Source organism: Ursus maritimus, unplaced genomic scaffold (assembly GCF_017311325.1).
Source record: "Ursus maritimus isolate PB19 unplaced genomic scaffold, ASM1731132v1 scaffold_16, whole genome shotgun sequence".
Lineage (NCBI taxonomy): Eukaryota > Metazoa > Chordata > Mammalia > Carnivora > Ursidae > Ursus > Ursus maritimus.
In genome coordinates this window covers 1,486,058-1,513,056 of record NW_024424008.1, presented here as the reverse complement: position 1 = coordinate 1,513,056, position 26,999 = coordinate 1,486,058, and the positions used below count along the sequence as shown (strand labels likewise).

The following is a 26,999-nucleotide window of genomic DNA, read 5'->3' as shown; positions in this document are numbered from 1 at the left end:
GAGCCTGGATGTTTAAATATATTTCTTAATTCACACAGCAAGGCTGCTGGAGTTGGTAAATGGCAGCCAGCAGCCAGTGTTTGGCCACAAGCCCTTCTCCATACTCCCTCCTCTATGCTGTCCCGTAGACAGTACACACCAACAAATGGTGCTTGCAGGAATGAGTACAGGAGAATGGGAAACTGGGCCAGGGCACGCGCCACTAAGCTGAATGTCATCTTTCAAGATGGTTCCTTAAACAGGCCTTTCACTTACAAAAAAAAGTTTCTATTGCCCGTAACTTGTTATACTCCTATTCATTTTTTTTTTCTAAGTATAAGAGCCCAGATGAAAACAAAATACTTGCTTCTAAGGAGCTCCTATTCACATCTTCCTCCTTCTTGCTGAACGGACTTTGCATATACTTTTCTCTGTATCTGGAATGTTTGCCCTTTTTTCCTTTAGCCTACTGGAGATCATGTCGTGTAACGTGACGCAGAAGTAGGGTTCAGGAGCCAGACGATCTAAGGTAGAAAATTCTCCACTTAGTAGCTGAGCAATTGGATAAACTTCCTATGTATCACTTTTCACATCTATAATATGGAAACAATAAAGGGAATTACCTCATTGCGAGGGAGGAAGGGCTACATTTGATGTTTCTAAAGGGTTTGGTCCTATAATTGACACATAATACGAGCCCAATAATTATTATCTATTTTATTAGCTTTTAGTTAAAATTGACATCCTCTTGAAAATATTTTTCTCATAGAATCTTTTCTCACCTTCCCTAGGTCTGACCAGATATCTCTGTTGTTTACTTTTACAATGTCTTATAGATTTTCATCACACTTATCGAAGGTAGTGATTATTTTTACACATATATTCTGTTGATTATTTGAATAATATATTCTTCCTCAATGGACTGAATACTCTATGAGGAGAGGCCTTGCCTCTGTTTTGTTTTTCACTGTGGTCCTGGTGCCTAGGAGAGTGCCTGGCTCCCAGGAGGTGCTCAGTATATCTGCACTGAATGACTGAATGTGTGCGTGCCGGAGGGAATGAGTGGTGGCCTGCCCACCAGGCCGGTTTCATTTCTCAGCACTTCAGAAAATGTGCCCGGGTTGGCTAAGTGATACCAATGTCCCAGAATACATCGTATGTCCCCACACCTCCAATTTTTTGCACATGCTGGTCTCTTGACCAGACATATCTTTTTTCTGCTGTTCTTTCACCTTTTTTCATCCTCGAGACTCGCAGTAAGTTAACTTGTTCCTCAAGATCTTTTCTGGTCCCTAGGCTGTGGTGTGATTCCTCCACTCCATTTCCATGGACATCTTTGGGTTTCCTGCGACTCTCACTCTGTATTGAAATTTCATTTTACAAGCCTGTTGACCTTAGCAGGTTATGTTCTCTGGTGGAATACTGATATTTCTGAATATCCGGGGTATAGCGTAATGTCTGGTTTCTGGGCCTGACATATTATTCTAATCTTAATAAATGTTTGTTGCGTGAAAAAAGCGATCTTGAAATCCTTTGACAGATATCATGCCCACTGCTTACTGTATTTCACACATGCAGGTGGCCTTCCCTGTTGAGGTAGGTGTCAAAGGGAATGATTTAAGAATTATAGCAGATTACCTTTAAGTGGCCCAAGTGGCTAAGAACTGCAGTTACCCTGTCCTGACCTTCAGTTCCTCATCCACAGGTAAGGCCCTACAGGATAATCTGTGTTCCTATTCCTATCAGCTGTCTATGCTGTGTAACAAGTTACCTCAAAAGTTAATTTAACAATAAACATTGATTATCACCAGCTCTGTGTGTCAAAACTTCAGGACTGGCCTACCTAGAAGGCTCTGTTTTGGGTCTCTTACTGGTCTCAGTCCACAAGTTATTGGGGTTGCAGACATCTGAATGCTTGGCTGGAGCTGGAGGAACTAGTTCCAAGATGATCACTAGGCAGCGTGTTTGTTAGCAAAGAGGTTTCAGCTCCCCCCACAGGCTGTTTGAGTGTCCTCATGGCATGAGGGCTGGCTTTGCCCGGAGGCGCAATTCAGGAGAGAGAGCAAAGAGGAATCCTCAATGCCTAGTATGGCCTAGTCTCAGAAAGCCTGCATCTACCATATGCTATTTTTCAGAGATGAATCACTGAGTCCAACCCATACTCAGCTGGAGGGGAATTAAACTCTATCCCTTGAAGACAGGAGTATCATAAAATTTGTGAATATATTTTGAAACCACCATACTTGTTTATAGTTATAATCACCTGAATTCTCTATCTTTGTGATATTTCATCATCTCACCTTGGGGGCCCCTACATACACCAGGTTATCAGCAGTAAAATGCCCTCGGCTGCACATATAAATCACGATACCCACACTGTACCTGGCACCAACGATTCTATTTAGAATAACCACTGTTTCCCAAAATACGCTGTATGAATAAATGAAGCATTTATATAAAACATGGCAGACACCTCCCCAAAGACAAAAGTAAATCAAGGGCAGCAATTAGATGCCACAGTTCTTTATTTTCCTCTCTACGAATCGTGCCTGTCGTAGGACATAAAGTTTCCTGGAAAAGGAACTAGAATGGGGTAGGGGTCTGAACTGAGAGAAGACCATAGAAATGTTATAATAAAAAATAAATTTGGGGCACCCAGTGGGTTGAGGGTCCAGCTCTTGATTTCAGCTCAGGTCATGATCTCAGGGTCGTGGGATCAAGCCTTGCATCAGGCTCCAGGCTCAGGGGGAAGTACGCTTGAGGATTCTCTCCCTCTCCCTCTGCCCTTCCCCCTGCTCATGCTCTCTCTCTCTCAAATAAATAAATCAATCTTTTTTTTTTAAGAGAGAGGTCTTCATGTAATGTACATGTCTGTAAAAATATTCTGCTTTAAACTGAGTTTTTGATATCACCATAAACTAATAAACTGTTTCTTAAGATTCAGCAATGAGAACTATTTCTTTTCTATATTATGCTATACCTTTAGGAAGGCAATGACCCTAAACAATGTGTGAAGAGGTGGGTAATTAGATTTGTAAATGATACAGGTATACATTTCAGACTTTTTCCAGATGCAATGTAAAATTATTTTCTAATTGGTATTATAATAGTAACTTTACAAAATGCTATAAAATAAACGTCATACCAATAGATGCTAATAATACCGATTTTACTACTAGGAATCGAGAACATAGCTGGTTATCTACTTTGTGAACAATCATAGAAATCTAATGGCAAACATCAGGAATAAGATCCTTATCATCCAGAAACTTGCCTTCTAGAAGCAGAAACATGGAGCTAAGCAGATAATTGCAATATAATGTGATTAATGTTAAAGCAAGGGTAAAATCAAGGGGGAGTAAGGGGTGACTTTCCAAATGGGTGATTCTAGGTTTTAAGCTGAGTCAGACAGAAAAGGATAGGAAGAATATTCTAGGAAGAAGGAATATCATATGCACAGGGATGATGCTTGCAAAATTATCATGTGTATTGGGAACTCCAAATAGATTAGTCTGGAATTTGGGGTGTTTGGAGGACAAGTGGCAGGAGGTGACACTGCAGAGGAAGTCAAGGGCCTGAAATTGCTTGATATCATATGTATATATTTATTTATACAAAAGGCTTTTTAAACTCTGCAGAAATGATGATCATATTTCTATTTTAGGAAGATGCTTAGGTTAGGGCTTGAGAGGAGAGGATGGATTGGCGGGAAGGAACTGAGATCTTCAGATCAATAAGGGTCCAATAGCAGAGGTAATAGGGACTGAAGATGGTGACAAAGGAGGAACTTGTTCTAAAAATGTCTTAAGGTCTCAGTTGTGGGGCTGGCAAGCCTGTGTGTAGGGAGTTTTACATGACAGCTCAAGGGTTGGATCAGTGGGACTGATTGTGATAGCAAAGGCACTCCCTTTTTAGGCTTGAATCAGAGAGAAGAACCTATATCCCTCCTTCCATAGGTCTATTTGCATTTTCATACTAAGATCACCATTACATAAAGTTACACAAATGATTGAATATTTATGACATAAATGCCATAACCCACAGAGACATGCAGTTCCTCTCTCTCTCTCTCTCTCTCACACGCACACACACGCACACACACGCACAGACTTCACTGCTGATGTCTTTAGCAGTGGTGGAGAGTGTGCTTGCCGTTTCGTAAGCCCCGGGGGACTCCGTCCACTCAGGATACTGCTGTTTTAGAAGACAGGAGTCTGCAGGGACTCAGTCCCCCCAGCCTTGGGACCTCAGAGCCTCAGAAGCTAGACCCCTGGGAAGTGCTTCCTGTGCAGGCCACAGGCACTGATTGGGTTTGTGGCTCTGGTCTCTCAGGGGCCCACGAGTTTTGAGTGCCCTCTCTGAAGTCCAGGAAGAAAAATAAGGACCGGATGCTTAAGGGTGCCATTTCTTTGTATCTTCAGTCCTCACCAAGGCCTAGGTTTGGTGAGTGTTGGGGAAGCCAAGGGCAGAGCTCAGGATTCTGGGGCAGCTAGCTGAAGGACATAGAGAGGTCCCAAGAGGAGGGCAAGGACAGGCTAGGAAAAGACAGGGGTGGGCTGAATCCAGTTTTCCCCCATGAAATAGAGTCTGTAGGCCTGGGGGCCAGATTTTAAACAGTCTCAGGGGTTGGCATGAGGATGGACAAATGGGGTAAGGGGAACAAGTAGGACTGGAACTTTTCTTCAAGACACAATTCAACAGCCCAGACCACATGGTCTGAGAGCTTGGATATGGAAAAGCAGACTCAAACTCTGTGTTTTCGGTACAATTTAAAATTTTCTGTTACTGTGTGGGTTTCTGGCATCCATGTATATTTACAAGTGTTTGTAATAATAATGACATTACATAATAGTCACTATCTATTGCGAGCTTAACACTGAGCTGAGGACTTTTCTCATGTAATTCCCACAAAAATTCTATGAGGAAAAAGGCATTTTGGAGAGATCATATAACTTGTTTGGTATAATGAAAAAACAGGCACTGATAAAATGCAAATCTGAATCTTGACTCTAAAATGCGGTTCTTTAGAAGAAGCAATAATGTGACTTTGTGTAAAATTAGCCCAAGATTTCCGGGGGTGCATGTGTTTTATTTCACTCACTCATTTATTATTTTAGCTACTTATTAATTAAACTGTACTTTAAGGGAATATAGAGTAAATAGAAGGGAAAACGGAGGTGGGGTAGGGAGAGATGTGGCAGAAAAAAGACAAAGGTCCCATATCAAACAGGAACTTGTGTACAATGATTTAAATATTATTTATCTATTCAACAAACCTTAAGAGTTTATAGAAATTAAACTAGAATCAAAATATAAAACTATGACTATGAAAATGTCTTTACACTCAAGACGGGTAGAAGATAGGCAAACATAGTAAATTACATGTGCTTCCATAGGACATAAGTACATTGTTCTATGGGTGTGAAAAAGAGGACCCACTCTTGGAGTTAAGAAAGTTTTCTGGAAGAATTTTCACCTCAATGGAGACGGGGTGGGCAAAAGTAAACAGTTTTATTTCTCTGGATGAAACTTCTTGAGCAATGTTAATACAAATGTTTCGATAACCGTGGTCTTCTTTTTATCTTAAGTAGAAATGCCTTTAGCACTTTCCTGGTTTGGCATATTATTGGCTACCAGTTTGAATGGGTTTATTTTCCTTTATTTATTTAATAACATATATCTAATGATTTCAAATGTATTTTCAGAGAAAATGAGAATATTCTTCTTGTCTTAACTCAGTGACAATATTCAGTTCTGGAAATAGTCACTGAGCACTTTTTAAGGCCACTATTGGGCAGATATTGAAAGCATTTCTGAAACAATAGTAACAACAAAAGCAAGAAGAACAAAACTGACATGATCTTTGCCTTTGTAGGGACTGCAGTCTAGCAAAGAAAAAAAAACAGTAATAAACAGGTGGTGGCAAGTATGATGAATTTCAGAAAAGAGGAAATACAATTTGGAAATAGAATTTTCTAACATAGATCAGGAAGACTATTCCTGGGGAAGCAATATTTCAGTTGAATGAAGGGGGGCTTAGTTGAGACCTGAATGATAAGCAGAACCTAGCATTGCTTGGAGATAGGAAGAGGGATGGGGATACTTGTTCTGAAGTCAAGGAGGAAACAGGTGCACAGTCTCAGAGTCAGGAGACTTTGGCACTGAGGAGCGTGTGGTGGCTTACCTGCATTTCGAATGGCGCACATTATCCATTTAGACTTTTATTTATCTACAATGACCAACATTCAGAGAAGTGCAGCATCGAGGTGTGGCCACTCACTGCCTCAGTACCACTTGGAATACCTAGCAGTAGGGAAGGTATTTCCCTCCAGGGAAGACTCCACCTGTAGGGAGTGGCGGTGGACTCATTTCCCTTCACCACATGGCTTTCCAATATCTCTGGCCTCATTTCTGTTCATCTGCAGAGAAGTGTGAGTCTCAGCCGATGCTGAAGTCAAAATTTAAGGAAATAACTAAATACTATAGTTGAAACCCTGGAAATAAAGTGGTAGAGGAATTTACCATATGTCTTTTTTTATAACAATTTTTTATTATGTTATGTTAGTCACCATACAGTATAACCTTAGTTTTTGATGTAATGGTCCATGATTCATTGTGCACCTACCATATGTCTTATATGGAAATTGCTTTTAACACATATATTTTTAGGAAAAGCAGGACTTCTTTTCCTGGCAAACATTCCTGGAGTGTAACAGGAAGACTGAAGAGGTAACAAGACCAGATTGTGGACGTTTGCTATGATGAAGATTTTTAGTTTTGATTCCAAAAGGATTAGATCAGTATAATCAATTGCACATGGGAATTTAAAGAAAGAAAAGTATAAATGCAATTCAAGTTTTTGCTTTGGCTCATTTAATGGATGATATTAGTGTTCTGTGAAATATTAGACACAGGAGGGGACATCGGGTTTCTGAAGAAATCTGATGGGTCTTAATTTTAATTTTTGAAAGTTAAACTTGTGTGCTATGAGATCCATAAGAGGATATCCAGAATGGAGTTGAATATATGTATCTCGTAAGTTGTAAAGGAGAGGTAAAGAATTGGGAGATGTCACGTATAGCTATTAATTGGGATCTTAGGAGTTGATGAGCTAGACCAGGAAAAGTGTGAAGAGAAGAACAGGGGGCTTTAAGCAGAGCCTTGGGGAGCCCCGGGACTTAAGATACGTAGAATAGGAAGAACAGGCAAAAGATGAGATGAGATGCCAGCGAGGCTGAAGAAAAACCCAAAGTGTTGTGGTAAAACCTTGACAGGATTTTTCAAGATGGAGGGGATAGTGACTAGTGTCAGACGCTGCTGAGAAGTCCAGCAAGGACTCAGGGTGGGACACGGACTTCATTGGTTATGGTAGCACAAGCTGCTTTGGTGGAAAGGTGAGGACGGAAATGCGATTAGCATGGGTTAAAGGGTGAGTAGGACATGAGAAGCACGTATGTGGTGTAGACAACTACGTATCTAACTATGATGAGGGAATATAATTGTCTCTGTATAATGTAGACTAGAAAATACTTGAACACTTTAATTGTTTAAATGCTGAAGGAATAAACTTTTTAAAACGCTAGGTGGAAGACAAAGACAAGAAAGAGGTATTTCATAATTATGAAAGATACCTGACAAGATTGGAAGATTTGAGAAAGAGGGATGGTTTTGTTTTTGGATCCAGATATAAATGGGATTTTTTTCCTTTTTTTCCAATTTTATACACACACACACACACACACACACAGAGAGAAGTCATAGCTGTCTCACGTAATCTCACATACAATGTCTTTGAATTTCTGTGTGAAGCAAAATGAAATAGTATCTGTTGAGAAAGAGGGCATTGCAGTTGGCGGGTGTTCTTGGAGAAAAGCAGGGAAAAAAGTTCTCCAAGGAGATTGAGCTGAATAAGATTATGTTGTTGGGTCATTGGACAGTGTTGTGGGTGAACATTAAGGTTGATGATCCCGAAATTATGGGAACATAAACATGTCTAGTTAAGTGCCTTTCTGTGTTAATCTGAAGGACTTATTAAATTGGTAAATCTAGGAGTTGAGTTTTGCATACGTATGTGATGGGAGGTCAACAGAGCAAGGGCGAGCAAAATATGTGTAAGAGAGTGGTTGACATGACGAATCAGAATTTAACCTAGAGGAGGGGCACCTGGGTGGCTCAGTCGGTTAAGCGTCTGCCTTCAGCACAGGGCATGATCCTGGGGTCCTGGGATCGAGTCCCACGTCAGGCCCCTGGCTGGCGGGGAATCTGCTTCCACTTCTCCCTCTGCTGCTCCCCCTGCTTGTGTGCTCTCTCTCTCTCTCAAATAAATAAATCTTGAAGAAGAAGAAGAAGAAGGAGGAGGAGGAGGAGGAGGAGGAGAAGAAGAAGGAGAAGAAGAAGAATTTAACCTAGAAAAGAAGAATGCAAAGACACCAGGATAGTGAATGAAAAGTAGTGAGAAAGTCAATGCCCCGGAGGGCTCAAGGTTGTTAAAGAACAAATTGATAGTCCCTGAACCACACAGCTGAGCAATACACGGTTAGCTTGTGTAGACGTGTGGCTAATGAGGCCAGTCAATCCTAAGTTACAGTTCTTCAAGATGGAGTCCTAGAAGAGGGTACCTGACCTTTCAGGAACAAAATGATGCTATTCAAGATGATGTTATCATACTTTGAGGGGAAAGGTTGGGGTAGGCGACTGACGAGGATGTTAAACTTGCTGTGAAATGATTACCACAATATGCCTACTTGCACATATCACCGTGCGTAGTTGCAATTTTTTTTGTGATGAGTAAAAGATTTACTCTTTTAGCAAGTTTCAGGTATACAATATATTATTTTTAACCTGAGTTACCATGCTGTAATTCCATTCCCAGGGCTCATTTACTTTATAACTGGTATCTGTACATTTGACCACCTTTACCAATTTCACTAACCCCCCCCTCCACCTCTGTCAATTACCAACCTGTTCTCTGCATCTGAGTTCATGCTTTCATGTTGTCATTGTGTTTGTGGGTATAGATTGCACACACAGCTTTTGTCTGTAGGTTCATAAGGGATTTGTCTGTTTTCTTCATGTGACTTACTTTTATATATTTTGCTATACAGATATCATGTATGTACCACTTGCCATATACCCTATAGATAATTTTGGTTATTACATAAAAGTTTATAGAAGACATCTTAGGTTTTATTCCCAGCTCTAACATTTGCTTGTCATGTGGCCTTTGGCAGTTTACTTAACTTCTCCATGCCTCCGTTTCTGCATCTTCAAAATGTAGGCAATGTTATTACCTATGTCATAGGGTTTTAAGAGGATTGTAGAAGTGATTTCATGTAAAGAGCTTTAGACTTGTGTAGTATTGTGAAGGTTTCCCAAAATATTATTTTTTGTTTTGTTTTGTTTTGTTATAGAGGCTGCTCGTTTGCTTTTCTCTTGACCAGAGATTTAGAACGCATCAATTCTCTATTTCTTCCATTAGTGATCCCTCAATTACTCTCTTCAAATACATGTCTTTGATAGTATTTTTCTTTTCTTTTTTTTTTTTTTTTAAACCACGTGTTTATGGTTTGGGGAAGAGTTACCCTAGAAGTTTAAAGCACACAATTTGGAGTCAGAAGTACCTGGGATTTGGGTCTTACTCAATTTACCATCTATGTTAATCTCTAAAAAAGGGGTATAACAATGCTGCTTATATCATAGTGCTATTGTGGGTAGTTTATTTTCATCCAAAATATTATAAATATTCTTTTTTCTTATGCTAGGAAACAATGATGATAAATGAGCTAAAGTGACAATAAATGTCAGCCACAACATGCTTACATATGAGTTAACCCTCTTAAAATATTATTTTAAAAGGTAATAATATCAATATATATATTTTTTAATAAAAGGACACTTGAACCGATTTCGTCATTCAGTGCTAAGAGGGGGCTGGAGTCTGAGCTGCATATCCACTTTCATATCATTCTCCATGGTGAGGCACCAAACACCAGTCTCAGAGAACATTCTGGTCTGCAAATCCCAGGTGCTATACGGTAAGGGGGGTATCAGGAGAGTAATTGCTATCGGCATAGGGTTAGTTGGCAGGACATGCTGCAGTTTGAGTGTTAGGTTTTCCATCCTGACTTCCCTGAATCCCAGGCCTCTTCTCAGTGCTTGGCATCTAACAGTGTGTCCCCTGAGCAATCACCTGGCAGGGCACCATAGCATGAAGGAGGATTAGCTATGGACTGGAATGATCTTGGCTCCGCCCATTATCCAAGATGAGATCTTGGGTAAGATTATGTCTCAGAGTTTCAGATCTTATAAAAAAAAATAGGAGGATAAAAATACATATCTCAGACCATATCCACAGCCATGCTGAAGCCCGAGTTCTCTGTGGACATGACCTGGGAAGGCAGCTCTAAAGCTATCCAAAAGGTGCTTGACAAGCTGGGAATAGTTGAGTTTGATATTGACCTGCCCAACAAGAAAGTATGCATCAACTCTGAGCACAGCACAAACATTCTGTTGGGGACCCTGGGGAAAACAGGAAAGCCTCATTTCTACCTGGGCCCCATGAAATGAGGGCCCGGAGCCCTGGTCCCAAAATGGACAAAAGAGGGCAGGACGCTGATCCTCTCCTGCCTTCCAGACAGAAGTGGGCCTGGCAGTCCTACTCAGTGTTGGAGTTCCTGCAGAGACCCTCACTTGTCCTGCTACTCCCTAGCTTCCCTGTAATAAAGTTGAGCTACTTTTGTTGGAAAGAAAATACATATCTCAGAAGACTGTTCTAAATGAGCTAATACTTTGTAAAGCCTGGACTATAATAGAAGTCATAATTTTTTTAAAAGATTTTATTTATTTATTTGACAGAGAGAGAGAGGGAGCCAGCGAGAGAAGGAACACAAGCAGGGGGAATGGGAGAGGAAGAAGCAGGCTCCCAGTGGAAGAGCCTGATGTGGGGACTCGATCCCAGGACTCTGGGATCACGCCCTGGGCAGAAGGTAGATGCTTAACAACTGAGCCACCCGGGCGCCCCAGAAGTCATAATTTTTAATTATCTCCTTATTTTTCCAATTGTACCCCACTTTCTTAGTTTCTTTCTTTCTCTGTATGAGGTTAGATTGTTTTTCTCTCTACTCAAGTCTATATAGGAACTAATTACTTTGACCCAGGGAACACTCAATTATTACATGGAAATAGTACTCAGGTTGAAGATTCCAGAGTAACTGAGTGATGAGTACCAGGAGTGTCATGTCTAGGGAATCTTTCTTTCTTTTTCTATTTTTAATGGAAATCGCTCTTCAAGACATGAATATTGCCCTTACTAACACTAGGAGGTTGTTCTTGCAGAGAGGAAAGAGGAAAACTAACCTGAAGGAGAGAGTGGAGGAAGAATTACCATACAATTTACTGAGGGTCATTACACACGATTTGTTTTTCAGATACAGAATCCATTCCTCAGACCACACGGGCCATGCACAACCTGAGCAGCTCCAACACAGGTGACTTCACCCTTTTGGGCATCCCCGGCCTGGAGCAGTACCACGTCTGGATCAGCATCCCCTTCTGCTTTGTCTATCTTGTGGCCACTGTGGGCAACAGTATCCTTCTCTACCTCATTGCTGTGGAGCGGAGTCTTCATGCACCCATGTTCTTTTTCCTTTCCATGCTAGCCATGACAGATCTGATCTTGTCTACCACATGTGTCCCCAAAACCCTTACCATCTTCTGGCGTGGTCCCCAGAAAATCGGTTTTCCTGGTTGCCTCACCCAGTTATTCTTTCTGCACTACAGCTTTGTCCTGGACTCGGCGATACTCCTGGCCATGGCGTTTGACCGCTACGTGGCCATCTGCTCCCCTCTGAGATACACCACGATTCTGACCCCCAAGACCATCATTAAGATTGCAGTGGGCATCTCCTTTCGAAGCTTCAGCATCATCTTGCCAGTTGTATTCTTGCTCACACACCTGCCTTTCTGCAGGACACGCATCATCCCGCACACGTACTGTGAGCACATAGGTGTTGCCCGGCTCGCCTGTGCGGACATCTCCATCAATATCTGGTATGGCTTTTGTGTTCCCATCATGACGGTCATCTCAGATGTGATTCTCATTGCTGTTTCCTACACCCTCATCCTCTGTGCGGTCTTCCGCCTCCCCTCCCGGGATGCTCGCCAGAAGGCCCTTGGCACCTGTGGTTCCCATGTCTGTGTCATCCTCATGTTTTATACACCTGCTTTTTTCTCCATCCTTGCCCATCGCTTTGGACGCAATATTTCACTCACTTTCCACATCATGTTTGCCAACCTCTACGTTGTTATCCCACCTGCACTCAACCCCGTTGTCTATGGAGTGAAGACCAAGCAGATCAGAGATAAAGTCATACTTTTATTTTCTGCCAAGCGTTCAGAATGATGTTCAGCGTGCTGTGGAAAAGGTAACATTATTTTAGAGGACATATTAATGCAGCAAGAAAGAAGAAGTAAGCTAATAATATCTAAAGTGAGACCTGCCTACAGGTGCTTTTGCATACCAGGAAAATGCATTTTCTGTATGAAGGAGATTGTTCAATGTATAAAAAATTCCTTGATGACCTGTTTCCTTGTAGGATATAAAGTTGCATAGGATATGATTAGGAAGAAGAGGTGAAAACAGAGAATTGACTTATTTTTAAAGAACAAAGCGATACAAATTTGAAAATTGAGATTTGCAACTATCAAGAGAAAAATGTGTTAAGTAAGGCAGAAACCCTGAAGAAGAGACACTAAAAGTGAAAATACCAATTAATAATTCATTATTAAGGGGATTTGTAGATGGATTGAAGAAATTTATGATAATATTCAATACTAATTATTATTCATGGTGTCTGCCTGTAGTTTTCATTTAATGACCCCCAACACAAGAAGTCTTTCAGTACCAGCGCTGTGAGCAGCGCGGTCTACCAGCAGTGCTGCAATGAGGAGGAGAGAAATGTAGATTTCTTAACCCAGCGTTCTTAGCTCTGGTGCTGGGGGAAGAGAGTAGCTTCTAGACTCTTGGACACATTGAGGAACGGAGCTGCAGAGATGGTCTCGGGAGATCTTTAACCAGTTCACTGGGACAGTAAAGTAAACATTTAACTCCACTGGCCAGGGGCCTGTGGGGCCCTTATCTATAGAGTGTGTTTCCTGGACTGTGAGAGAGAATCAATTACCAGACACGTCAGTGCAGTATAGGGGAATGAGCAGAGGAACGCTATAGGCAAGTAAGTCCTGCGTGGTAAGATGCATCTGATTGCACAAGGATTACACCGGAGACAACACTATATGTCGTATTCGAGGAAATATCTAAAGTCCTTACAATAAACCTTTTTTTTCGTTATCCAGTGATTTGGAATTATTTGTTGAATATCCACTGTATTACAACAAGGTTCTAGCATTTGCGATATGAAGGTTAATAAGGTTAATGATACAATATGAGTTCTATGGAGCTCATATTCTGAGGAGAGAGATTCATATGAAATAAGAAAACAAATTCTGGAAGATCGGTAGGAGAAGAAAGGGATAAAGAAAGGGGGGTAATCAGAAGGGGGAGTGAAACATGAGAGACTATGGACTCTGAGAAACAAACTGAGGGCTTCAGGGGGATTTAAAAACAAAGAAAACGAATTCTTTACTTTTAAAGGGTAATGTAACTCATAGAGAAATGAAGTGAATACAGTGATGCACACAAGTGGGGACGAGGACAGTGGCAGAGAGGACAGCACAGGCAAAGGTCCTGGGGCTGGACACAGTGTGACATGCCTGTGGGCAGAAGAGAGGTCAGTGTGTCCGGAGCACAGCGAGATGGGGATAGCAGAGCAGGGAGCAGGAGGAGCGTGGCCAGGTCCTGTGGGACTGGAATCATTCCAACTTCATTCTAGGAGGAGGACACTGCAGCCTGCAGAGCGATTTTTCCAAGGCACACAGCAAGGCAGTCATAAAAGCGGAGCTAGACTAGAATCTGCCAATCCCCAGTTCAGAGGTTTTCCAACTTGAAATAACCTCACAGGAAAACAACTCCAGAGGGAAGAAACAATATTAGGAATATCAGAGCCTGTTTTTCCTGCTTTGGTGAAGTCTAATTGGCTTAAGTTAAGCCCATTAACTACTAAAGGAGGGGTCTGTTCTATGTACCAGCTTGGTAAATGTGCTCACGAATATCAGAAGATGTGACTCCTTATTCTCTTCTGATTATTCCCATCCTGCTGAGAACATGGATTAGCCAAGAGCTGAAGGAATCTAAGTAGATATATTCTGAGGTGGTTTATAGGTGCGAACTCATTTCATCGTGGTGGGAGCTCAAACCCATCGTATTCACCAACACGCAGGGATGGCTCCCATGAAAGCTTAATGACCTAGAACAAGCAAGGGATCGTCTCCTGCACTGTGTCCCTTACCTTCTCCCACCCGCCATCTTTGGCCCAGGGATCTGTTATTATATTTCCAGCATTCCTCTCCAATGGGGTTCATTTATTTCTGTGACTTATGGCCTCTTTGCTGGTAGCTCGATATCCTCGAGTTCGTATATGATCTTCCTGATGAATCCTAGTGTTTGCATTCCTACCCAAGAGGGCCAGTATTAGGATGAAACAAATAATGCAGATTGTAAAATACTCATCTAATGTTAGCTGTTAGGTTAATATTCTACTACTTACCACTGCCATTCTCATCTGGGAGGAGAAGCTCATCAGCGTGTTTACCTCTGAGCTCATCGTTGTCATTTAAAATCCCTCCTCCCCTGGGGGGTATTATGCTAAGTGAAATAAGTCAGTCAGAGAGAGACAAATATCATAGGATTTCACTTATATGTGGAATTTAAGAAAGAAAAGAGATGGACACAGAGTAAGGGTAGGAAAAATAAAATAAGATGAAAATAGAGAGGGAGGCAAACCATAAGGGAGGAGAAACTTTAGGACCTGACTGAGGGTTGCTGGAGGGGTGGGATGGGCTAATTGAGTGATGGGGATTAAGGAGGGCACTTGATGTCATGAGCACTGGGTGTTATATGCAAATGATGAATCACTAAATTGTACCCCTAAACTAATACTACAGTATATGTTAACTAAATTGATTTTAAATAAATAATTAAAATAAAATAAAATCCCCCTCTACTTTAGTGTTTATGGAAGTTGAAAACAGGTTAAGCCTGGTGTCTCTCTTCTCTCAAGGTCAAGTCTGGTGCCCCCAGCTGCCATTGGCTCTTTGTGATGAGACTGGCTGCAAACATTCTGTTCCAGGGTCAGACCATGGATTACATTCCATGGTCTGACCAGATGTAAAAGAGAATAGTTATACAAATATCAGCATTAGCTTGTCACATATAAGTTGTGTTATCCCATATCTTTTTTCTTTTTGCAAATTCCTCATCGTTTATATTAGTTATGGGATATTAAAACCATTTCATTAGGGGAATTGAAGGGTTTTGCCTTTCCATCCTCAGAGTTTAGAGCTGTATCCTACAAATAGTAGGGATTCACGAATGTGTCTCTCAACCCTGTCTTTCAGAATTTCCACATGTCACCATTGTTTAGGTGTTTGGGATTCCATTTGTTGTGTCTTCGATTTTAGTGCTACTCACTCCATCATCCTGTTTACCCCCACGTCAGCTGTGTTTCATTTTATAAGCCAATGGCAACTAGATATAGTTATTGCGTTCAGGATAATAAGGTAGGCTGTATAAAAACGAGTGATGGAATGGATTTATAATATCTCTCTTTGAAGAAAGAAGGCAGTTGGAGATTTAATGCCTTGCACCTGTCATTCTGAACCTATAATATTAAAATAAATGTGCAATGATTTATAGGTCATAATTTCAGTTTAGTATCGTTCACAAAGTATAGGTTATAGGAAACAAAATGCATAGAAATTGGCACTACCAATATGTATATAATACCAACCATGCTTCTTACAATTAGAAAGCTTCTAGGTTGGCAAAAGGAATATATCACCTACATAGATACTTTGCTCAGCTAATCGTACGCATTGCAATGAGTAGCATGGGATGTTAGGGAAGCAAAAAGGAAGCATACCCAACCGCTCCTCAGAGGCAAGGACAGCTTTCTGGCAAAGTTCATTTCTGTGATGGTCTAGAAGAACACAAAGCTGTTGATCCTCAACAATAAGGGGAGCAGGACCTACCAGCCGGAAGGGATTGTCTGAGCCTAAGTGAGAAAGCATGTGTTTAAAAAATCTGTTGCCTGATCTGTAGGTTGATGGAGGAATCATTCGTAGTGATGATGCATTGCCCAGGGGATTTGTAGGGGTTGGGCAGTGAGAAGTAGGAGGATTCATAAACTGTCTTGGGTAGATTTAGGAAGCTGGTTGGAATAGCAGCAGATGAGGCTTGTAAACTATCTCATAACTTGATGCTATTGTCGACATTCAAAAGTTAATAATTTATCGCACATTCTTTACTTCCTCTTGAAAAGTAATTGAGCATAGGCATAAGAGTCAGACAAATTGATACACAAATATAAGCATTATTTCCAGTAAAGCCAAAGTCAAGAATATGATATGAGTGTGTATTCGTGTTGCCTTCTTATTATTTTACTTCCAAGTGTAAACTTGGGAGGACACATCCAAGAGTGAGTCAAGATCCACCAAGCCATCACCATAGTTCATTCTTCGGCTGAAGAATAGCACTGACTCACCAAGGTGGGTACACTTGTATAGGACCATATATAGAGGCCTCTAGAAAAGCTCTTCTCAAACTATCAGTGAGCAAGGAAGAGGTTTTTTTTTTAATTTCCAAAAACTATATATTAAGGTTTTTGTAGAATAAAATAAATTCCTAGAAAAAGAAAAATTTAAATAACCATGTAACGCACAATCTCATATCTATGATTGTATTCAAAGGCATGAAACGCATTATATTAGGTTTTACTGGATAAAGGATGGGAAACAAATGAAGGACTTGCAGAAATATACATACTGTTTCTTAAAAGTGTGCAGAGTTGCATTTACTGTAGAGAATTTATATTACATGATGAAATAAATATACTTTGCCACCTTTAGTTGTTCTGTGAGCTGGCTTCTGTCTCCCTAACTACTCCCTTGTACGTGTGATGCGACGTGGTCCTTGTAAAATGGGCAGCCTGCCTGGCATGGACGCCCACGAACAGCAGTGCAGGGTGGATTCCTCACTTAGCTCTCCTGGGAATAAATCGTCATGTTTGCAGAGTGGGCTTGCTCTTTCTGTCTACAGGTCGTATCTTGACAACTGCTCTCACATGTCCAGTTCCAGTGTATCCACACATACTTCACAAGGGAAAGTCTGGACATGAGAAGAGATTATTGGACTATTCTAGAATATTAAAACACAGGATAACAATATTATAAAGATTTTGTTGTTTTTTGGTAAGCCGCAAGTTTGTTCTGTGACAGTATCAACACAACAGAACTCATGTGAGTTAGGTCTAAAAACAAATACCAAGTGTGGGGACATATTTGGAAATATCTGGTGTTACCACATCCTCTTATACCCTGATAAGTGGAAGCCAGGTCATTTTCGAGAAAGGGGAGAGTTGTGAAACTACTAATGTCTACAGTGAGGGTCCACTAGCTACCAGATGTCAGTCCAGCAGGCTTCTGAGAGAACCACAGTGTGTCCTCAAGCTGACTCTGCAAGCCACACGCCCTTGAGCAATGTTGGGTCATTCTCCCGAGCTCAGGCACCCTGCTGGTGCTCCAGACTTGCTGCTCTAGTCTTCACACCACCTCCTGGGGGAAGGTCTACGATTTGTCATTGTAGAAAGGAAAAACACGGGGTCAGGAGAGTAAGACCCTTGCTCCAGTCTGGGTAGTAGTGGAACCTATTCAACCCCATGTCTGCCCAATTCAACAGCCCAGGCTCTTCCCACCACGCTGCTTTGTCTGTATGTCAGGCTAAGGGGCAGAAACAATGCTAAGTAATGAGGACTGTCCATGTCTAGGGGGAAGTTGGGTTTGTTATTTGTGGAGCGTGAAGCACGTCTCCATCTGAGTGTGCTGCGCCCCAGCCAGGGGTTCTGCAGAGACCTCCCTGCTCAGTGTCTTCCTTTCCTGGGATCTGAGTGCATCAGGCATGGAAACCTGGGGGGACCAGGGGAGTCAGCAGAGATGACTGCAGACCTCTGCTAATCCCTTATTAACAGTGCACAGCTGTGACTCGTGGGTTCTCAATCCCACCAGGGACGCAGAGTCCGTGCCCCCCTGATGGCCAGAGAAGAGACCCATAAATCACCCACACCCACACCTGCTCTCCCTCAGGCTTGCCCTTGGAGCACCTTCAGAGTCCGCAGGTCACCGGTGCACTGACTACTGAATGGCCAAGTGGGAGCAGCAGGGACTGGAGCAGCCCTGGGTAGATGGAGGCTGGATGCCCCTTCCTCATCTTTAATCCCACCTCCCCAGCAGAGAGGTGAGAGCTCTGACCCTCTGGCAGCACGAATTCCTCAGCCTAGATCAGTCACCCCCAAGACAGGGTCTGGGGACTCTGAGAAGCTCTCCTCCCTGTGCCCTACGTGGATGTAATGCCACAGTGAGCCAAGCAGTGAACGTCCTGCTAGAGGTTCCAATCCCCATGGGGTGGTCCAGTAGGCTTCTTTGTCCTGATGGAAATGTGTTGTTCACACCTTTTTCAGAGAACAATTTTGTGATGTCAAGGACAGCCGTGTTGGAGGGCCGGTGTGACTGTCTAAGTTGAGAACTGGGGCTGATATGTCCACTCCCTTCTCACTCTTCCTGGGTCAGAAAAACGTGAAAGGTACCTACTGGGGACTAGGTACGGTGATTAAAGGACAACACCACCTTCTCTATTTTATTTGGAGCAGTCTTGTATTCAACCTGCTTTTCTCGGCTCCATCGGCAAAGAAGGTTCCTAGTTTGTACTCATCAGGTCTAATTTGTATCTTTCAGCCTTAGTTTTAGCCATTTGGTTTTCCCAAACTCAGGACCATTCTGCTTTCAAATATCATTAGTTTAGTCTCTATCTCTTCCTTCTTTGTTGTTTTTTTAAGGTATATTACAGGATGGTCAATGATTATGAAATAAGAACCAAGAATGAAGTGCAAAAGGTCTCAATAGGACTAGTTTCAGGAATAATACAAATGCGAAAATTATAATAATAACAATTCTATTTAACATACTTTGGGTATTGGTTGTGTTTCAGGTAGGGTTCATGTATTCATTATTCATTTTTCATTGTGTTTTTTTATGAAAAAGTCATTTCATAGTTCAAGTCATATAGTTTAGATCAAAAACCCCTTTTGATGTGGTGTCCTCTTAACAATTACTGTGGGGAGCCTGTTCCACATGTCTTTGGGTCATTTTCTGGGTTGGTTAAACTGATACGGCTGTTATCTAGGGCTATGAGGGTACAAGGTGAGCTCAGAATCTTCCTACTCCACCACCTTGTCCAGAAGTTCCAGAATTGCTTTACATATGTTATTTTATTTTCCCTTACAATATTTGTTTTCTTTTATTTATCCTCACAAGATTCCTTATCCCCGATTTAGGGAAAGGAAATAAAGGCATAGAGCAGTCGAGTATCTTGTGCTCAACTAGGGTCTGAACCTAGATTATGTGGCCTCAGAGCCCGCTCTAGATTCTAACCACTGTGCTGAAAGGGAACAAAAAAAAAAGAAAAGAAAAAAGAAAAGAAAAGAAAAGAAAAGAAAAGAAAAGAAAAGAAAAGAAAAGAAAAGAAAAGAAAAGAAAAGAAACGTTGTGCCTGGCTTCCCTCTCACTCCCACCTCCTCCACACTGAGCATGGGGATCACAAATTCTGAATAAACCAAGGGCCAAAGTGCTTAATCGCTTCCCTCTAAATCATACTACAGAGCTGGGACTGGACCCTTGCTGCCGGAGTTCAGTTCTTGACTCTTCCACTCTGCCTTCTCTCTTGTCACTGCTTCTAGCTGCATGGAATGTTCCTTGTTCTGCTCTTCCCTGGAGGGAATACTGGTCCCTCAAGCCCCTGAGGCAGGACACTGTCCGTGAGCCACTCTGAGGAGAACGAGGCAGTCTGAGAAGGATCACGGGGCAGGAAGAGGGAGGACACGGGCTCTGGCTTGGAAGCCATGGGGACGAGGCAGCAGATGGAGGGAGGTGAGTCTCAGTCTGTGGCTGGTTCATGCAGCTCTGTGTGCCCCCCGGACCCCCAGTGACTCATGCCAGGAAGAAGTCCTGCATGTGTGAATGGAGTCAGAAGGAGGACCCCTCAGAGTGGGAGTGGAAACCCAGGTCAGATGAGGTGCCGAATCTGTGTGAATGGCAGAGTATCTTCTCCTGCCCAGAAGAGGATTACTGCTGAGTGAGAAACAAGGCAAGACTTCCCGGAGTAGAAACAGTGGTGGACCAGGAAGATGAGAAGCTTCAGCTGTGCTTCTCTATTGAGTCCACGATATTGCTTACCCTGAATTATTGGACACAGTATGAATCATCAGTTTTGTGATGATATATGAGGGAGTTTGATTTTATTGTTGAAAAATTATATTTGTGTGCCTATGAGATCCATAAGAGGATATCCAGAAAGGAGTTGAATATATGTGTCTCGTAAGTTGTAAAGGAGAGGTAAAGAATTGGGAGATGTCACGTATAGCTATTAATTGGGATCTTAGGAGTTGATGAGCTAGACCAGGAAAAGTGTGAAGAGAAGAACAGGGGGCTTTAAGCAGAGCCTTGAGGAGCCCCGGGACTTAAGATACGTAGAATAGGAAGAACAGGCAAAAGATGAGATGAGATGCCAGCGAGGCTGAAGAAAAACCCAAAGTGTTGTGGTAAAACCTTGACAGGATGTTTCAAGATGGAGGGGATAGTGACTAGTGTCAGACGCTGCTGAGAAGTCCAGCAAGGACTCAGGGTGGGACACGGACTTCATTGGTAATGGGAGCACAAGCTGCTTTGGTGGAAAGGTGAGGACAGAAATGAGATTAGCATGGGTTAAAGGGTGAGTAGGACATGAGAAGCAGGTACGTGGTGTAGACAACTACATATCTAACTATGTCTCTGTATAATGTAGACTAGAAAATACTTGAGTCATTTTAATTGTTTAAATGCTGAAGGAGTAGAAAATTTAAAACCTAGGTTGAAGACAAAGACGAGAAAGTGAATGAATGATTATGAATATAGGGAAGATTTGAGAGAGTGAGAATGGGTTGGGTTTTGGGCCCAGATACAAAAGGGATATTTTTCCAATTATAACAAGAAAAAAAAAAAAAGAGTACATACATGTGTGTGTGTCTATATGTATATACATATATATGTAGATGTGATGACTGTCTTACATGATTTCATATCCAATGTTTTCAAATTTCCGTGTGAAGTAAAATGAAAGATTATCTGTTGAGAAAGAGGGAGTTGGTATTGGTAGATATGCTTGGAGAAAGTAGGAAAAAAATTATCCCGGACATTGAGCTGAAAAGATCACATTGTTACGTCATTGGGCAGTGTTGTGGTGAAGCTCAAGGTTGATGATCATGAAATTATGGCAAAACAAATATACCTAGTTAAGTGCCTTTCCATCTTGATCCGAAGGACTTACTAGTTTCGTGAATCTAGGAGTTCAGTTCTGCATACATACGTGACGAGAGGTCAGTGGAGCGTGGGCGAGAAAATATGTGTAAGAGAGTGGTTGACATGATCAATCAGAATTTATTCTAGAAAAGAAGAATGCAAAGACACCAGGATAGTGAATGAAAAGTAGTGAGATAGTCAATGCCCCGGAGGGCTCAAGGTTATTGAAGAACAAATTGATAGTCCCTGAACCACACAGCTGAGCAATACACGGTTAGCTTGTGTAGACGTGTGGCTAATGAGGCCAGTCAATCCTAAGTTACAGTTCTTCAAGATGGAGTCCTAGAAGAGGGTACCTGACCTTTCAGGAACAAAATGAAGCTATTCAAGATGATGTTATCATACTTTGAGGGGAAAGGTTGGGGTAGGCGACTGACGAGGATGTTAAACTTGCTGTGAAATGATTACCACAATATGCCTACTTACACATATCACCGTGCATAGTTGCAAATTTTTTTTGTGATAAGAATTTTGAAGATCTATTCTTTTAGCAGGTTTAAATATACAATATGTCATTATTAACCTGAGTTACCATGTCGTACATTCCATTCCCAGGACTCATTTATTTTATAATTGAAATTTTGTACATTTGACCACCTTTACCCAGTTCTCTAACCCCCCCCCCCACCTCTGTCAATTACCAACCTGTTCTCTGCATCTGAGTTCATGCTTTCATGTTGTCATTGTGTTTGTGGGTATAGATTGCACACACAGCATTTGTCTGTAGGTTCATAAGGGATTTGTCTGTTTTCTTCATGTGACTTAATTTTACGTCTTCTGCTGTACAGATATCGTGTACCTGCCATTTGCCATACACTCTATAGAGAATTTCCTTTATCACATGAGAGTCTATGAACATACTCCAGAGGCTTTATTCCCAGCTCTAACATTTACTTGTCATGCAGCTTTTGGCACATTAGTTAACTTCTTTGTGCCTCCGTTTCTGCATCTTCAAAATGTAGGCAACATTATCACCCATCTCATAGGATTTTTAAGAGGATTGTAGAAATTATTTCATGTAGAGAGATTTAGCCTTATGTAGTGTGCTGACGATTTCCCAAAATATTAGTTTTTATGTTATAGAGGTTGCTTGTTTGCTTTTTAAAAATTTAATTTAATTATTATTTTTATTATGATATGTTAGTCACCACACAGACATTATTAGTTGATTTTTTTAAATTTTTATTTTGTTATATTAGTCACCATACAGTACATCCCCAGTTTTTGATGCAATGTTCCATGATTCATTATTTGGGTATAACACTCAGTGCACCATGCAATACGTACCCTCCTTAATAGTCATCACCTGCCTGTCCCATTCGCCCACCCCCCTCCCCTCTGAAGCCCTCACTTTGTTTCCCAGAGTCCACAGTCTCTCATGGTTCATTCCCCTTTCTTTTTTCCGCCCCCTTCATTCTTCCCTTCCTTCTCCTACCTATCTTCCTATTTCTTATGTTCCATAAATGAGTGAAATCATATGATATTTGTCTTTCTCTGCTTGACATTTCACTTAGCATAATCTCCTCCAGTCCCATCCATGTTGTGTAATCGTTCTTTCTGTTGGCTGACTAATATTCCATTGTATATATGGACCACATCTTCTTTTTTTTTTTTAAAGATTTTATTTATTTATTTGACAGAGATAGAGACAGCCAGCGAGAGAGGGAACACAGCAGGGGGAGTGGGAGAGGAAGAAGCAGGCTCATAGTGGAGGAGCCTGATGTGGGGCTCGATCCCGTAACGCCGGGATCACACCCTGAGCCGAAGGCAGATGCTTAACCGCTGTGCCACCCAGGTGCCCCTGGACCACATCTTCTTAATCCAGTCATCTGTTGGAGGGCATCTTGGCTCCTTCCACAATTTAGCTATTGTGAACAATGTTGCTATGAACATTGGGGTGCATATGGCCCTTCTCTTCACTACGTCTGTAAGTTTGGGGTAAATACCCAGTAGTGAAATTGCTGGATCATAGGGTAGCTCAATTTTTAACTTTTAATGTAGTGTTCCATGATTCACTCTTTGAATATAACGCCAAGTTGCTTTTCTCTTCATCTGGGATTTAGAATGCGTCAATTCTAGACTTCTTCCACTAGAGGTCCCCTCTGTATTAATCAAGACCACTCATTCAATGCTAAGAGGGGGCTGGAGGCTGAGTTGCATATCCATAGCCATACTGTTCTCCATGGTGAGGCACCAAACATCAACCTCAGAGAACATTCTGGTTTGCAAATCCCAGGTGCTATAGCGTAAGGGGTATCAGGAGAGTAATTGCAATTGGCATAGGGTTAGTGCGCTGGACACACTGCAGCTCCCTGTATCCCAGGCCCCTTCTCAGTGCTTGGCATGTAGCAGTGTGTCCGCTGAGCAATCACCTGGCGGGGCACCTCGGCATGAAGGAGGATTAGCTGCGGACTGGAATGATCTTGGCTCTGCCTGTCATCCAAGATGACATCTTGGGCAAGATTTTCTCTCAGAGTGTTAGATTCTATAGCAAAACAATAAAAAAAAAATGAGGAAGATGAAAATGCTTATCTCACAAAACTATTCCAAATGAGATGATACTCTGTTTATAAAGCCTAACCTGTAGCAGGAGTCTGTCATTGTGAATTATCACCTTATTTTCCCACTGTACCCCACTTTTCTTCATTTCTTTCTCTCTTTGTGATTAGATTGCAGTTCTCCCTGCTCACATTAGTATAGCAAGAAATTACATTGATCCAGGGACACTTAGTCATTGAAATGGGAATAGCATTTTGAACAGTATGAAGAAAATTCCAGAAACACTGAGTGACTACTACCAGGATACCGTGTCTAGGGAATCTTTCTTGAAGAGATGAGTAGAGCTTTTACTAGCACTGGGAGGTTCATTCTTAGCAGAGAGGAAGGAGGAGAGCTGGCCTGAAGGAGAGAGTGGAGGAAGAATTACCACAGAATTTACTGAGGTTCATTACACACGATTTGGTTTTCAGATACAGAATCCATTCCTCAGACCACACGGGCCATGCACAACCTGAGCAGCTCCAACACAGGTGACTTCACCCTTTTGGGCATCCCCGGCCTGGAGCAGTACCACATCTGGATCAGCATCCCCTTCTGTTTTGTCTATCTTGTGGCCATTGGGGGCAACGGTATCCTTCTCTACCTCATTGCTGTGGAGCGGAGTCTTCATGCACCCATGTTCTTTTTCCTTTCCATGCTAGCCATGACAGATCTGATCTTGTCTACCACATGTGTCCCCAAAACCCTTACCATCTTCTGGCGTGGTCCCCAGAAAATCGGTTTTCCTGGTTGCCTCACCCAGTTATTCTTTCTGCACTACAGCTTTGTCCTGGACTCGGCGATACTCCTGGCCATGGCGTTTGACCGCTACGTGGCCATCTGCTACCCTCTGAGATACACCACGATTCTGACCCCCAGAACCATTGTCAAAATTATTGTGGGAATTTCCTTCAGAAGTTTCTGTGTTTTTGTTCCATGTGTTTTTCTCGTAAATCGTTTACCCTTCTGCAGGACACGCATCATCCCGCACACGTACTGTGAGCACATAGGTGTTGCCCGGCTCGCCTGTGCGGACATCTCCATCAACATCTGGTATGGCTTTTGTGTTCCCATCATGACGGTCATCTCAGATGTGATTCTCATTGCTGTCTCCTACACCCTCATCCTCTGTGCGGTCTTCCGCCTCCCGTCCCGGGATGCCCGCCACAAGGCCCTTGGCACCTGTGGTTCCCATGTCTGTGTCATCCTCATGTTCTATATACCAGCATTCTTCTCCATCCTTGCCCATCGCTTTGGCCACAATGTCCCTCATACCTTTCACATCCTCTTCGCCAACCTCTATGTAGTCATCCCACCCGCACTCAATCCTATTGTCTATGGAGTAAAGACCAAGCAGATCCGGGACAAAGTCATTCTCCTGCTCTTTCCCCAGGGGTCCCAGTGATATAGGCCTGACGTCTGGGTGGGTAGGTTAGAGACTGACTCTGTGGCCAAGGGTCCAGAGAGGGGACAGAGGAAACAATTCCTTATTAATCAGAGATGTGGTTTGCCTTCTTTGTTATTTTAGGCAGAAGCTACTCAGGTATTTCTTTGCATAAATAAATAAATAAATAAATAAATAAATAAATAAATCTGAGTGTAGAAAATAGTATATATGAGTCTATTTATTTCTAGAAATGAAAATTTGGCAATTCTGTCTGATTGTCCTAAGGCAGTTACAAAACTGTTACTGAAAACAATAAAAAGGTCAGCATCTCTTTTTTGTGATAAATGTGTGTCTAAGGAATCCAAATTATTTTTTTTCAGATTTATACTTTTTAGGAGTTTATATGTCACTGAAGATCAAGGAATTTCTATTGTGATGTCTCTGAGGTTTGGGACTTTCAATTTGCTTACTCTAATTCATTTCTAGACAGCATCAAGCATGGGCTGTGAATTGTCGTAGATGCATAAGGAATGTTTGCTATATAAATGAATGGCAAATAATCCTGGAATTGAAGTTACGAGTGCAGGCATTTATTTTAGACAAAGGAAAAAGACAATCAGAAACCTAAAGCTCATTTTTCACTCAAGCTAGAAAAAGCCAAATGAGATGTGAGTGGTCAGAGTCCCCGAAGAATAAACGTAAAGATGATCCTAACTTCCTAGAGCCAATGAAAAGGAAAAGTACGCACAGACTAAGATGTGGGATTGAAACCTGGGCAGCTGGAAGTACTGGTGGTCCAAGTCTTCTCTTCCTTCTCGTATCTCAAAGGAGATGTCATCCAACACTAACCATGTATCTTTATTTGTATGATTCATTCTCTCTTCAAACCCAACATGTGTATAATTGGGTCAGAGAGAGTCACTCAGTCACTGAATTTGTCAAAGATTAACTATTTTTGGTGTTTGTCAGGTGTCAACAATAGTTGATGTCTGCTTTTCTCCCAGATCTAAGATGCCCGCAATGCCTATTGCTTCTTTCTATACAACCTCTCTGAGTCCCTAGTGAGTGTGAGCACCCTGTCTCCCCATAGTGGTCCCAACCCTCCTCACTTCCCTCTGAATGGGAACACCAGAGTTCTACATGGTCTCTCTAACTCTACTGCTTTCCCACCCCATTTACATGGGATTAGAGTCACCATTCTACAGTAACTCTCAACTAGAATTGTAATAAGAAAGACTTTTTTAGTGGACGCAGAGACCTTAGTTTGACTGTATGTTCTTTTCCCGTGTGACAAGAGTCACATATTATTTTTCTCCAAAATTATTTGATGTATTTTGAACACCATAAATAAAAATACTACGGAGTATAAATAGAAGAGCCAGTGGAGGAAAAGATAGAAAAAGTAGTGATAAAGATTTGTTAACAAAATAAGATAAGAAATAGGCTTATGTGCTTTCCCTCTGTCATGAGTTTGTATTCTCTTACTGCACAAGGGTGAAGATTTAAGCTCTAGTCTGTGTGAGAGATAAGCATGATT

At 41.8% G+C, this 26,999-nt stretch overlaps 2 protein-coding genes across 2 annotated transcripts; both read left to right on the top strand.

Moving 5' to 3' along the window:
* Positions 1-11,352: 11,352 nt before the first annotated feature.
* LOC103680051 (olfactory receptor 52H1-like) lies at positions 11,353-12,379 on the top strand. Its single transcript, XM_040630671.1, has one exon. It carries the CDS (start codon positions 11,438-11,440, stop codon positions 12,377-12,379), a length of 942 nt encoding a protein of 313 aa, XP_040486605.1. The 5' UTR covers positions 11,353-11,437.
* Positions 12,380-24,538: 12,159 nt separating this feature from the next.
* LOC103680052 (olfactory receptor 52H1-like) lies at positions 24,539-25,480 on the top strand. Its single transcript, XM_008709589.2, has one exon. It carries the CDS (start codon positions 24,539-24,541, stop codon positions 25,478-25,480), a length of 942 nt encoding a protein of 313 aa, XP_008707811.2.
* Positions 25,481-26,999: the final 1,519 nt, after the last annotated feature.

What these genes read in the sequence shown, in the direction of transcription:
- LOC103680051 (XM_040630671.1), top strand. Translation starts at nt 11,438, where the DNA reads ATGCACAACCTGAGCAGCTCCAACACAGGTGACTTCACCCTTTTGGGC.
- LOC103680052 (XM_008709589.2), top strand. Translation starts at nt 24,539, where the DNA reads ATGCACAACCTGAGCAGCTCCAACACAGGTGACTTCACCCTTTTGGGC.